The sequence below is a fragment of the Leptopilina heterotoma genome, unplaced genomic scaffold (genome assembly GCF_015476425.1).
Source record: "Leptopilina heterotoma isolate Lh14 unplaced genomic scaffold, ASM1547642v1 Lhet_113, whole genome shotgun sequence".
In the NCBI taxonomy this organism is placed as follows: Eukaryota; Metazoa; Arthropoda; class Insecta; order Hymenoptera; family Figitidae; genus Leptopilina; species Leptopilina heterotoma.
The window spans coordinates 1,666,467-1,679,336 of NW_025110832.1; the positions used below are offsets into that span (position 1 = coordinate 1,666,467).

Below are 12,870 nucleotides of genomic sequence, written 5' to 3' on the forward strand. Positions count from 1 at the left end.
AAGTTGAATTTATTAAAATTTTAATCATTTCTGTATGTACATGAAATTTATTAATATTTTAAATAGTACATCTTTGTAGTTTTGTCTAAATTCATTTTCAAATTAAATTGTTCACAGCTGTCAAATGATTCAATATCTACTTACTTTATATTATAATGAATTTGAAATTCAAAGTAGAAATTTCCAAATATTTCTAATACATAACATTTTAATGGTGAAAATTTCAGTCTAATAAATTTATCTAAACATCAGTTAATTTTAATTGACATTTATTAACAGTATTTATGCATTTGATTTTATAATCGAATTATTTGACGGAATTTTCTTTGTTGATTATAATATTTATATAATGAAATTTGCATTTGATAAATTTAAATTTAATCAAAAATATTGACACAACTGAATTTGAAGTCAGTAATTTATTACAATTGTTATTTAAAGCAATTTAGACCGAATTTTTATATTTAATGGAATTTATATATTTTATTATTACATTTTAATTCGAAGCATTTATTAACAGAATAATTTTTATTTAATGACATAATCAATCATTGTGGTAAAATAATTAGCTAAACTTATCTTTGAGGCTAAAAAATATATAGGTAACAAAAAATTAAGTTTGATGAATAAAAATTTAAACGATCCTTAAATTATGTAAAAACATTTGTAAATCATTTTCAATGTAACAAAAAAAATTTTTACAGCTTAAAAAACGTATTTTACGCAATATTCTTGGAAAATCCAAACAATACATTTATATTATTTATTATACGTAGTTCGTGCCTTTCGAATGCTTATGAGAACGAACTTCCGGCATTCTTCTTTAAAAACAATACCTTTATTTATTTTAAAGGCTGTTTTTAGTATAAAAATGATTTTTTCAAATTTTATAGCAAAACTATGAGAAATTGCATTTTTCAAGTATAATTCAACTTTTCATTAATTCTGAATCTAAAAATTTCTCTTTAAATTCGGTCGATAAAGATAAATTTTTATATTTTTAAAAACAAACGGTGCGATTTCTAAATTTATAGTTATTGTAAAGAAAATAAATTTCATTTCATTGATTAGCGGTTTAAAGTGGTGCAAATTCTCTCTCTAAAAAAGGATAAAAAAAGTAGCTTTTAGTGTCATAGAACTAAAAAAAATTTCCAAATAGTAGCAAACCGTAAAAAAGTAGTAAATACCTAGTGGCTTTTAGTAGATGAGTACGAAGCCTGAAAATTTTATTTGTCGTAAAAATTGGAATTTTTCAAAATCCATAAGAAAATATTACAAAAACAACCTAAAAGTAATATTTTTGATGAAAAATAATAGAAATTATAAAAGAAGTTCCAATTTTAATTTTATCCGAATTTAGGGTTCTACTCATCTCCAAATTTAAATTAGAAAAAAGTTTACTAATTTGAATTAGTGATTTTTTGTTTTTTATTTAGTGTATTTTACTAATAAATTAGTAGAAATTACAATTTATTAATAAAATTTACTAATTAGTAAAAAAAATATAAATTAGTAGAATTACTAATAAATTAGTAGAAATGACTATTTATTAGTAAAATTTACTAAGTCAAAAGCAAAAAGTCAGTCACTCATTCCAATTAAATATTTATTTATTCTTTATTATTTTTATTTTTCAATTTTCATTAATTTCATTTTTATTTCTCTTTCTGTTTATTATTATTTATTGATTATTTCTTTTCTTTAATTTAATTTCTATAAAATTCATATTGAACACTCTGTCTTATTAATTTCATAATCTACTTAGTTTCCTGCTGACAATTAATTAAATGTAATTCTAACTTTAAATATTTAATTCTTTTTTAGATTACAAAAAGTTGGTGTAAACCAATATTTTAAAATTAATTGTCCGAATGTTTTCGTTTTATTTACCTTATTTTTTAATAAAAATATTATTTTTTATTATCATTTTATATTCTTATAATAATGTTAGAAAATGAATTGACAACAAACATCGCGAATTTCGATAAAATTTCATTAAAAATACTTTATTTTCGCAACAAAGAAAAAATGTTTTTTTTCATTAAAAAAAATAAATAAAAAGCAATCTCAAAAATTGACTTCAATTTTAAGAAAATTAAAAAAAAAATATACTCTTGAATTTAAAGAAAAATCGAACAAATTTCGTGCGATCCATTAGCCATTTGATCGGCTACTAGTAACAAAGAAAACGCTTCTTTGGACGTTGAATGAAAAAAAAATTCATAACTTCCGCAATTCTTATTCAATAACAAAATAAAAAAGTACGTTTTTTCTTTATTTTTTTATACAATTTTATAAAGAAAAAATTGTATTTAAAATGAAGAAATTAAAAGCAGAAAATTTCACGTGGCAATGCGAAAATTAATTGCAAATAAATTATTTAAAAAAGAACAGGAAGTGAATAATAACAATTTTTGCGAGTATAATGAAAACAAATTTGATTACAACATTTTGAATTCAATTTAAAAAATTTTTAAAAATATTTTAACTATATTAAATATTTTAAATAGTTTCTAACTTTTATACATAAGTTGAAATCGAAAATACGAATTTCTAGATATTTGAATATTAAGAATTGCTAAAATTCGGAGCATTTGGAAAATTTCTGAAAAGATAAAAGTCGGAGAGAAAAAGAAATTTGTAGTCGAAATGAAAGAGTTGATGTAAGTAAAAAAAGTAAAAAGAATAGGTGGAAGTGAAGAAAAAGAGTTGCATAGAGGATATGCAGATTTGGCTTGAATGTTATGCTTATTAAATTGTTTAGAACCTTGCGCTATTGTTTAGTATAGTGAAGCCTCACCTGTCGGAGCTCTCGGAGCTATCGTATCGATCGGCGCACCGTTTCTTGCCGCAAGGCCCGACGAGTGTGTCTTCCGAGGATTTGATTTGTTTCTTAAAGGATGTATCCTGTAAACGGGTTGTTACAACTCGACCTTGAGACAATCCTTTCTTGTCCTTAGTTACATCTTCTTGCTTCTCTTTAGCAACTTCACGCGACTCACTGCGCACTATTGCGGAAATCATTTTTTCTATTTTCTTCTTATTGCTCTTCATGCAAACACTCTTGCCCATACTTTTGACCGCACTTCGTTCTCTCACTCGATCACTTCTCCCTTTAGACTCGCCTAAGCCTAATGTCACACGCGACCCGTCCACATTTTTCAGATCACTCGTCGTTGTCCATGATGTCAGCAATGTTGTCGATTCGACACCATTCGCGAGTCTATTATTTACAACAACGTCGTCGTCGTCGTCGTCCTCGTCGTTGCCGCCGTCTTTGTTGTCGAGCTGCAAGTTGCTATCGTTGTCATCGTTTGTCGCGACGTCTTGACAATCATCATTATCGCTCGATGGCGTGAAACTTAGAGAATCCTCCTCCTCCTCCTCCACTAGCACTATTACTTTTTGGTTATTGCTGCTTTTGTTACAACTCTTGATCTGCCCAGCACTAGTCACATTGTCAAGCACATTCAAGCACTGATACAATTCGTCCACTGTCGATGTATCCTTGGGGAAACAAAAAACTTTTGAGGAATCTAACGCTGATTCCAAGAGGCGTTTATGCCGCTCCCGAGATACGCGGCGATTGTCGTCCCTCAGGTTGATGGCCGCGTCTCCTGTGGATGGCACGTCTGCCATCTTGTAACAAACACTAGCGCTCGACAGCACTAGTCTCTCTTGTTCGCTCAGTCAAGCACCGGTTTCCTTGCCCTCCCATCCTCTTAAAGACAGGGACGTAACTATGCGAATATCACGAACTTGATTCATTTATTTATTCTTCAACTCTCTAACGAAAAATCATACTTTTTCCCTCCCTCACTTTTATCAACAATTGTTATCCCCCCGCATAACACTGAAACATAACTTTTTATTTTATTCACTTATTTTTTAATTTACAATAACAAATCTCGAGTCGACAGGAGTATTTTTGTTATGTAATACAGTTTGTAACATGTTACAATAGACAATTTGCAAAAAATGTACTTCAACGTTATTGAACGCTGTAAAATTATTACTAATTTCAACAACCTGTAAAAATTTTACTAACTATTTTAAAAATTCGGTTAAAAATATAAAAATTGAGATTGTGTTTTAAATGTTGAAATTTGGTGTAAATTAACTGGAAAAATTATCATATTCGAAAAAAAATTAACTTCCAAGACTTGAACCCTCGACTCGACTCTCTAAAAGGTAGCGCCTCAACGCACCTGCACTCTACCGGGGACATAAGATTTAGAAGATAAAAAACTGAAAAAAGGATTTAGTGCATGGTGTCGATTACCACGTAACTAATTCCACATTCCAAATTTCACATTCCGGGTTCCACATTTCAAATTCCACACTCCTGATTTAAAATTCCAGATTTCAAAATCCACATTCCGGCTTTTACATTCCAGACTCCACATCCCGGATTTCATATTCCACTAATTTAAATTCCACTTTTCGAATTTCTCATTTAAAATTTCATATTCTGGATAACATATTTTAAATTACAGATTTCACCTGAATTTCTACATTCCAGATTCTACACTCCACTCAAATTCCACTTTTCAGATTGCACATTCCGTATTCCACATTCCTGATTCAAAATTACAGATATATTTCAAATTCCATTGTCCAGTTTTCACATTCCAGATTCCACATTTGAATTTTCATATGGCGGATTTCACGTCAAATGTTCATCCAAAATAAAAATGTTGATTAATCAATATTTTTGAATTTTATAAAAAAATATCAAAAGAGGGAGGGGGGGGAAGTTTTGAGTTTTTATGCAACACACGCACTACTTCGTTTATTCAATGTATTTAAACGAAACGATGAAAAATAATTTTCGAAAATGCGGTTTTTTGAGATTATTTCATAAGCTTCCGATTGCCGTGGTCCATTTTAGAAAAAAAAATTTTGATTTCGAACAAAATTTTTGAAAATTAAGGATAAAATTAAAATTTTTTCATCTTCGGGCTCTTTTTTCTATTTTTATTGGAAAGCTGAGGTTTTTTCCCACAAAATACTCAATTTTCAGAAAACCGATTTTTTTTGGAGGCGCATGATTATTCCCCAAATGTGATTTGACCGAACTGTCATTTTACCGAATCGCATTTATCCGAACTGTTATTTTAACGAAATGTCACTTTTGCGAAAAGTCATTTTTGCGAATTGTCATTTATGCGAACTGACATTTTTTCGTATTGTCATTATTACGAATTGTCATTTTTACGAAATGTCACTTTTGTGAATCGCCATTTTTACGAATTGTCACTTTTGCGAAAATTCATTTTTGCGAAATATCATTTTTACGAATTATCATTTATCCGAACTGTCATTTTTTCGAATTGTCATTTTTTTACGAAATGTCACTGTTGCGAATTGTCATTTTTGCGAAAATTAATATAGTAAATCTATATATTATGCATACAAGTTTACTAAAGCAATTTTCGTAAAAATGACAATTCGCAAAAGTGACAATTCGTAAAAATGGCGATTCGCAAAAATGACAATTCGAAAAAATGTCATTTCGGAACAATAACTATTCGTAAAAATGGCAATTCGTAAAAATGTCGATTCGCAAAAGTGAGATTTCATTAAAGTAACAGTTCGGATAAATGCAATAAATTCGGTAAAATGACATTTGGGGAATAATCATGCGCCTCTTTTTTTTGTTTTCGAGAAATTAAATATTGAATATACATTGTGTCACGTTTAGACCGCCCCCCCCCTACCCCCAAAAACGTGACATCATTTGTGATCGCTCCCTTTTAGATTATTTAAAATAATTTCTTATATGATGAGAATTTCCGTGTAAAAAAATTGGATCATATGGATTGCACTTATAGTATGAGTGGCGCATGCATATAGGCAATTCAGACAAGACCCCTTATCGAAATGACATCAACAAGGGCGCCCGCAGGGTTATCCATGTGGGAGCCTCATCAGCACATTGCATTCTTGCCTTCGTGGAGCTATCACCTTGATTCTTCTTTTAATTAATATTCAAAATAAATAATAAAAAATAAAGGAAATTATGAATAAGTAACGAACATATTTTATAATTTTCCTACCCGTGTGCCAATAGACAGTGGATGAGTGTGGAGCGTACAGTTAGTATGTTAATCTATCTGTCGCTCTATTTTTGTTTTAAAAAAAATGTTTGAAAATTATTGTTTACCAATTTTAGGTTATGTTTATGATATAGATGAAGAAAAAAATATTGTCGAGAACACGATTACAATAAAAATGATAAACAATTTTGTTATTCGAAGAGGATTAGAACATAAATTTTCACCTTTGAAAAAAATATCAATATAAATGAATTTTTTGTAGTTATGGCTACAGGTTTGCTGATGAAAATGAATGTATTGAACAGAGATATTTTTGAAGATTGTACATGTCCACTTGTTGAAGAAGAAATTAAAGAACTTATCGAAACAAAAAACCTGGAAAAATTCAATATAGACACCAATTTTTTACAAGCAATTTATCATGGAAAATATTAATAGTCTGCGAAGATGCAAGAAATTCTTTAACATCAGGACAATTTCTTTTCGATATTAATTATTTGAAAACATTTAATTATACAAGAGGAATTGAAATATCCTATATAGAATTTGCAGATTCGTTAAGACTGTCGAATCCTAAAATTGTATTACAGATCAATTTTAATAAATCCTTCGAAACAATTCAATTATTATTTTTTAATATAGTAAAATCTTTGGAAAAATTCAATTATTTACAATAAAATTTCACGAAAGAATTCAATTCTAAAAAAATTCGTAATTGTTTTAAAGATCTTAAATCCCTCTTTAATTTTTGGCCAAGATAAATAATTTCGATTGGAAATATTTAGAGTTATGAGTATTTTTTTCCTGTCCATTATTTGTTATTTTTAAAAAGGAATAATTATTCAAAAAGGCCTCTGAAATTTCTAGGTTATGTGAGACCTCGCCGAGAGAGCGAAAAAAAACTAGGAAAGGACAGATCAAATAGAGATTTTTTTAAGTAAAGTTCTGTGTATTTATTTTCATCACATGACTTTAAAGCCTTTATTTTTCAGTCAAAAAACGTATAAAATGACATTCAATTAAATAAACTTTTACAAATAAAAAAAACATGTTTACTTGAAGTATGTACATTGTACATTACATAATGTTTCAAAAAAAAATTACTCGTCTACAAACTTAGATCCTAAGTAAATAACTTAACCGATGTAAATTTCTTATTTTCAAATTAAGATCATTTTTCCTAAAAGAAAAAGATCGATAGTACATTATTTTTTTTTTTTTAAGAAATTTGAATCTTTACTACAACTTTGATAAATGGAAAAATTGAATATTTCTTATCAAAATAGTTGAAAACATGGTTACTTTTTCAAATGACTATACACGTACACGTGGGATTGCACTACACAGAGAGTACACATGAATTAACTTTGACAATTCTTTAGGAATAGAATGCATTGTTTTGTAGGATCTGTTATATGAATCATTATTAATGATGAATTAATCGCTGTTCACACGTTTATAAATTTAGCCTTTATCAACAAAATGTAATACTTGTATTCAATTTTGCATTGTGAAATAATGCACTATAACAAAGAATGCTGAAAAATTATACTCGTAAAATTTCAGCTGCTTTATTATAACAAATAGCAATCCAGTCTGGTTGTGTTGCGCCCCACTGAATTTGGTTGACTTCGCCCTCTGCTGCAGTGTAAGCCAAAATTGGATCTTCAATGGCTCTTGGCATTTGTTGGATGTCCCAAATTAATGCCTGATGATCGTCTCCTGCTGTGCAGATGTGGCATGACGAGTGTGGTGCCCAAGCTATACCATTAACACTTGCCCTTGAATTAAAATAGTATTAATTTATTAAATTATAAATTTTGTTCCACTGTTAAATTTTTTAAATTAAAAGTCATTTTGTGATAGTTTCTATTCATATTATAATTGAGCGCTCCAATGCAACAACTCGTTCGACGCTCGAAAATATTTCGAGCGCCGAACGAGTTGTTGTATTGGAGCGCTCAATTCTTGAAAAATAAAATTTGAATTCAAATCTGTATATAATTATATAATTAATTACCTGTGATTATTTAATCTCGCAACTGGTGTGCAGGGAACTCGAATATCCAGTATTATAACTTCACATGCATCCATAGCAACTGTAGCGATAAAATTACTGTCTTGCTTATTCCAAGCAAGCCTTAACAATGGAGTACGATGTTGATCTTCGTAAATTATTGTGGAATGTTCTAAGTGACGCAGATCGAAAACTCTTACGGATCCATCAGCTCCCACAGAAGCAAACATATCACGTCCACCGGCAGCAAGACTGAAAGCAATGTCATACACCTCTTTGTCGTGAGCAATCAACTGTGTCTTCACACATCCAGTCACACGTCCCAAAACTTGTCCCGTTTCAATAGACCAAATAGTACATGTTGTGTCTATACTCGATGTCCCTATAATATTGGGATCTATTTCGTTCCAATCAAAAGAGGTGAGTGGAGCACAAAAGTCCGAATTCTTATTGTTATTTAAGACACATTCTAATCTAGTTTCAGGTTCACCAGCGAGCCATATCCTTAAGTAGTCACCTGAAGTTGCTAAAAGGTCCGGATATGAACCTAAAAAGAATTTTTTTAATTTTAACTCTTTGGAGTACAAAGTAAACTGTACATTTGAAAAAAAAAATATTTTCAGTTTCACATTGACAAATGACCAGACTTCGCACTCGATAATTAATTTTAAAAAAGTTTTATAAAAAATGTTAAATAATTAATTTCTTTCGACTAATTTTATGCAAATTCTAATTTAAATAATTGAATTCCTGAGAAATTTTTATTATTTATAAAAAGAATTGAATTCTTATGAAGATATTTACAAAAAAATTTTCAAATAATTGAATTCTGTTTTGAAATTTTATGAAAATGGTAGATATTGAAAATCTACCAATAATTGAATGTTTGTGGCATTTTATTAAATTTTTTTGAAAATAATTAAATTCCTAAAAAGCATTTTATTATTTATTAAAATAATTGAATTGTTGCGAACGATTTTATTAGAATTTTTTAAAATAATTAAATTTCCAAAAAAAAATTTATTACTTTAAAAAATAATTGAATTTTGCAAAGAATTTTATTAAAATGATTCCAAATAATTGAATTTTCGGGAATAATTTTGTTATTTATCTTTAATAATTGAATTCTTGGGAAGAATTTTTATTAAAATCTAAAAGAATAATTGAGTTATTTAAAAAAAAATAATTTAAATTTAATTTAAAATAATTGATTTCTTTCAAACAATTTTATTAAAATATTTGAAAATAATTGAAATCCTGTGAAAAATTCTAATATTTTTTTAATAATTGAATTCTTACAATGAATTAAAAAAAAATTTTGTTTAATAATTTGATTTTTTCGAGGAATTAAAATTAGATTTTTAAGAATAAATACAATTTTTTAGCAATTCCTGTAAAATTATATTAAAAATAATTAAAATCCTAAGTTGAATTTTATTATTTATAAAAATAATTGAATAGTTGGAAAGAATTTGATTAAAATTATCAAAAATAAATGAATTCCTGAGAAGAATTTTATTATATAAATTATTGCAAACGATTTTATTTAAATTTTTAAAAATAATTGAATTTCTAAGAAAAATTTATCACTTTTAAAAATAGTTGAATTCTTGCGATGAATATTGTTATTTAAGAAAATAATTGAATTTTACAAAGAATGTTATTAAAATGATTTAAAATAATTGAATTTTCCGAAATAATGTTATTATTTATCGATATAATTGAATTCTTTTGAAGAATTATTTTTGTAAATAATTGAATTCTGGTGAAGGATTGTTTAAAAATCTAAAAGAATAATTGAATTATTTCCCAAAAAATTAATTAAAATTGTATTTAAAAATAACTGATTTCTTGCGAACAATTTTATTAAAATATTTGAAAATAATTGAATTCCTGTAAAAAATTTTTATATTTTTGTAAATGATTGAATTCTTGCTTTGAATTTTATCAAAAACTTTTTAAAAAATTGAATTTTCATGATAAATGTAATTATTAGTGAAAGTAATTGAATTATTGTAAAGAATTGTATAAAAATTTCGTTAAATAATTGATTTTTTCGAAATTTGTTTAAAAATCCTATTCTAAACTAATTTTATTATTTATGAAAATAAATTAATTTTGAATCAATTTTATTAATTTTTTTTAATAATTGAATTCTTTTACGAAATTGTATGATAATTCTAGATATTGAAAATAATTGAATAATTGAAATTCAAATATTGTTTGAAAATAATCGAATTTCGAATATTTTTTGAAAATAATTAAATTTCGAATACTTTCTGAAAATAATTAAAATGGCGAATATTTTTGAAAATAATTGAATTTGAAATATTTTTTGGAAATAATTGAATTGTTTTAAAGAATTGGATTAAAATTTTTGAGAATAGTGTTTTTTATTTCGAGTATTAGAGAATTTAAAGTAGTGAAAATTCTCCAAAAAAAAAAAACAAAAATAGTAGCTTTTAGTGGATGAAATCTAAAAGAAATACCAAAATAGTAGTATAACGGAAAAAAGTATTAAATAGTAGGTTTTAGTAGATGAGTGCGAAGCCTGAATAACTTTTACACCGAACAAAAATTGTTCCCTTTTTGGTTAATCTTAAAAATACTTCATTTTTAATTTCTGCAGTTTGATAACCGCATTATATTAAAATTAAATTCATTATACAGAAATTTGTAGTGTTCCTTTTTTATAAGAATGTTAATAAAATAATTTCTTACCTTTACTGTCTGGGATCCACATAATTTTTGTGGTGGGGTAAGGGTGATCAAAAGTGCTCTTTGCACTGAACTCTGCCGTTTCTTCATCGAGAGAAACAATTTGAACTTTATTGTTATATTCTTCGACAAAACTACCAAGTGCCAAACGGAATCTTTTGTCCGGACGAACCGACCAATTCATACTGTATAAAGGCCATGGCGCCTCGTACTTGTAAATCTCCTTTCTTTTTTGTGGACCACTCATAAGAGCCATTGTTGATTTTTTACTTACAACTGTAAATAAAATTAATTTCATTTTTTCTTTAAAAAAAATGTATTACTAATACAATTCACATCGTAAATATTTCAAAATCCTGAAGCCAAATTTGTTGCAAACTTAAAATTTAAAGACTTGAGCGTTCTGCTTTAGAATTTAATTTGACCAGATTGTTTGTTTCATTCTAAGAATTAATTTTTTAAAATATTTTAATTTAATTTTTCGAAAATAATACAATTTTTGTATCCGTTCGTTAATTATTCCTGTCTTCTAGATCGTAGATTAACATCATTTAGTATTTTCAATAATATTTTACTTAAAATATTATTATTATTAAATAATATTAAAATTAAATTATTAAATATTTCTAAAAACTGCTTATATTGTAATCAAAAATGAATGTAATATCGGGTGGCAAAATTAGATTGTATTATACTAAAATAAGTTTTTATGTGTTTACATCTTAAATGTTCCATTAGCTTCCTAATCAGAATGAAATATAAAACAAAGTTCTCTTATTTCTGAAAAATTTAATATTCATAAAGGAAACAGAAAATTTCTTTTTTCTATGTATATGTTTTTTCTCTTTATACGGTATTATTTATTATTATAAACATAAAATACGCATGCAATTGTTTTTTCTAACCTTAATAACGACAGTGTCCAAAACATTGAAACGGAGTGCCTTGCTATAAACCAATTTATCTCCTTTTACTTCATTTCAATCTATTTTTATTTTTCGGGCAGACTCAATTAATAAAGAAGTTGATTTACTGATTTAAAATTAAAATAATTCTATAATTTCAGTACACAATCAACATAAACCAAAATACTTTCCACAAATGTATACAAGCAAGGTTGGTCGATTTCAGTTTTTCATAATAAAGGTGCTCGCACAACTGCCGCTGATACATTATGCAAGAGATGCACCTAAAGCCCTTTTTCCAATAGGATACCAAGAAGATTGCGTTTCAGTGCCGTTTTTGAATTCCGTATTGCAACCATACACTCCGTATTGCGATCACCTCGACTAATAAACATCAGTTACTCTCTCTTCAAGTCAAATTTTCATTTCAATTAAGTAATAATTGTATTATTTGGGAGTGAGAATGTATATTTTTTTACTTTACCTTGCCGCTGGAGCTAAAGTCCAACGCACAATAGGTTCGCGAAGGTCATTCGTGAACGGAACGCATGAGATAGACAAGGACACAAATATATCTCTGTCCTTTCCTAACTCATGCTTTGCGTTCGCGAACGACTTTCGCGAACCTATTGTGCTTAGGCCTTTAATTTCTTTTCTTTTAGCATTATAAAATTTGTCTGTATTGCGACTGTCATATTCTGTGTTTGGAATATTTACTGTTTGAAACATAAAAATTAATTACATAACAATTTTAACCCTTTCGCGCCTCCGATACATATATATACCACTTACAAAATTAAATAAAACTCTTATAATTTTAAACCTATTAATAATCAATATAGCTTTTTCTAATCACCAACGTAACTACTATATATAAAAAAATTACAAATTACATAGTACTTTTATAATTATTAAAAAAAATAGGTAGAATTTAATAGGTGTTTAAAAAATAGCAAAATTTAATTTTTCAAAATTCGCTTAAAACTTCTTATTCGGGGGTTTTTGAGGTCGCTGATTACGAATCTATAAAGTCAGATTTAAAAAATTTTTTAAATTCAAGTTGATGGACAATTTTTTTTTAAATTTCTCATATTCGCTTGAAACTTGTTACTCTGGGGTTTTCAGGGTTTACATTTTGAATTTCAAAAATCTAACTTCAGATTCGTAATCA

General features: G+C 27.3%; 2 protein-coding genes across 2 annotated transcripts in view; both read right to left on the minus strand.

Annotated features, from left to right (window-relative positions):
* The window catches only part of LOC122506034, a 48,199-nt gene extending 44,492 nt beyond the window's left edge, over positions 1-3,707 (minus strand). Inside the window, exon 1 of the mRNA XM_043618006.1 lies at positions 2,801-3,707. Coding sequence (XP_043473941.1) covers positions 2,801-3,639 — 839 coding nt within the window. The 5' untranslated portion in view covers positions 3,640-3,707. The remainder of the gene's footprint in view (positions 1-2,800) is intronic.
* A 3,280-nt stretch (positions 3,708-6,987) lies between these two features.
* On the minus strand, positions 6,988-11,917 carry LOC122505415 (DDB1- and CUL4-associated factor 7). The gene is made up of 4 exons (XM_043617014.1): positions 11,700-11,917; positions 10,798-11,070; positions 8,080-8,623; positions 6,988-7,840 (listed from the first exon to the last, which is right to left on the minus strand). The coding sequence occupies exons 2-4, from the start codon at positions 11,048-11,050 to the stop codon at positions 7,606-7,608; spliced, it is 1,032 nt and encodes a 343-aa protein (XP_043472949.1). The 5' UTR covers positions 11,051-11,070; positions 11,700-11,917; the 3' UTR covers positions 6,988-7,605.
* Between the last annotated feature and the right edge of the window lie 953 nt (positions 11,918-12,870).

Coding starts and splice junctions, on each gene's coding strand:
- LOC122505415 (XM_043617014.1), bottom strand. CDS start 11,050: ATGGCTCTTATGAGTGGTCCACAAAAAAGAAAGGAGATTTACAAGTAC. Junction 8,624..10,797: donor GTGGATCCCAGACAGTAAAG/GTAAGAAATTAT, acceptor AATTCTTTTTAG/GTTCATATCCGGACCTTTTA. Junction 7,841..8,079: donor GCGAGATTAAATAATCACAG/GTAATTAATTAT, acceptor TTTTAATTCAAG/GGCAAGTGTTAATGGTATAG.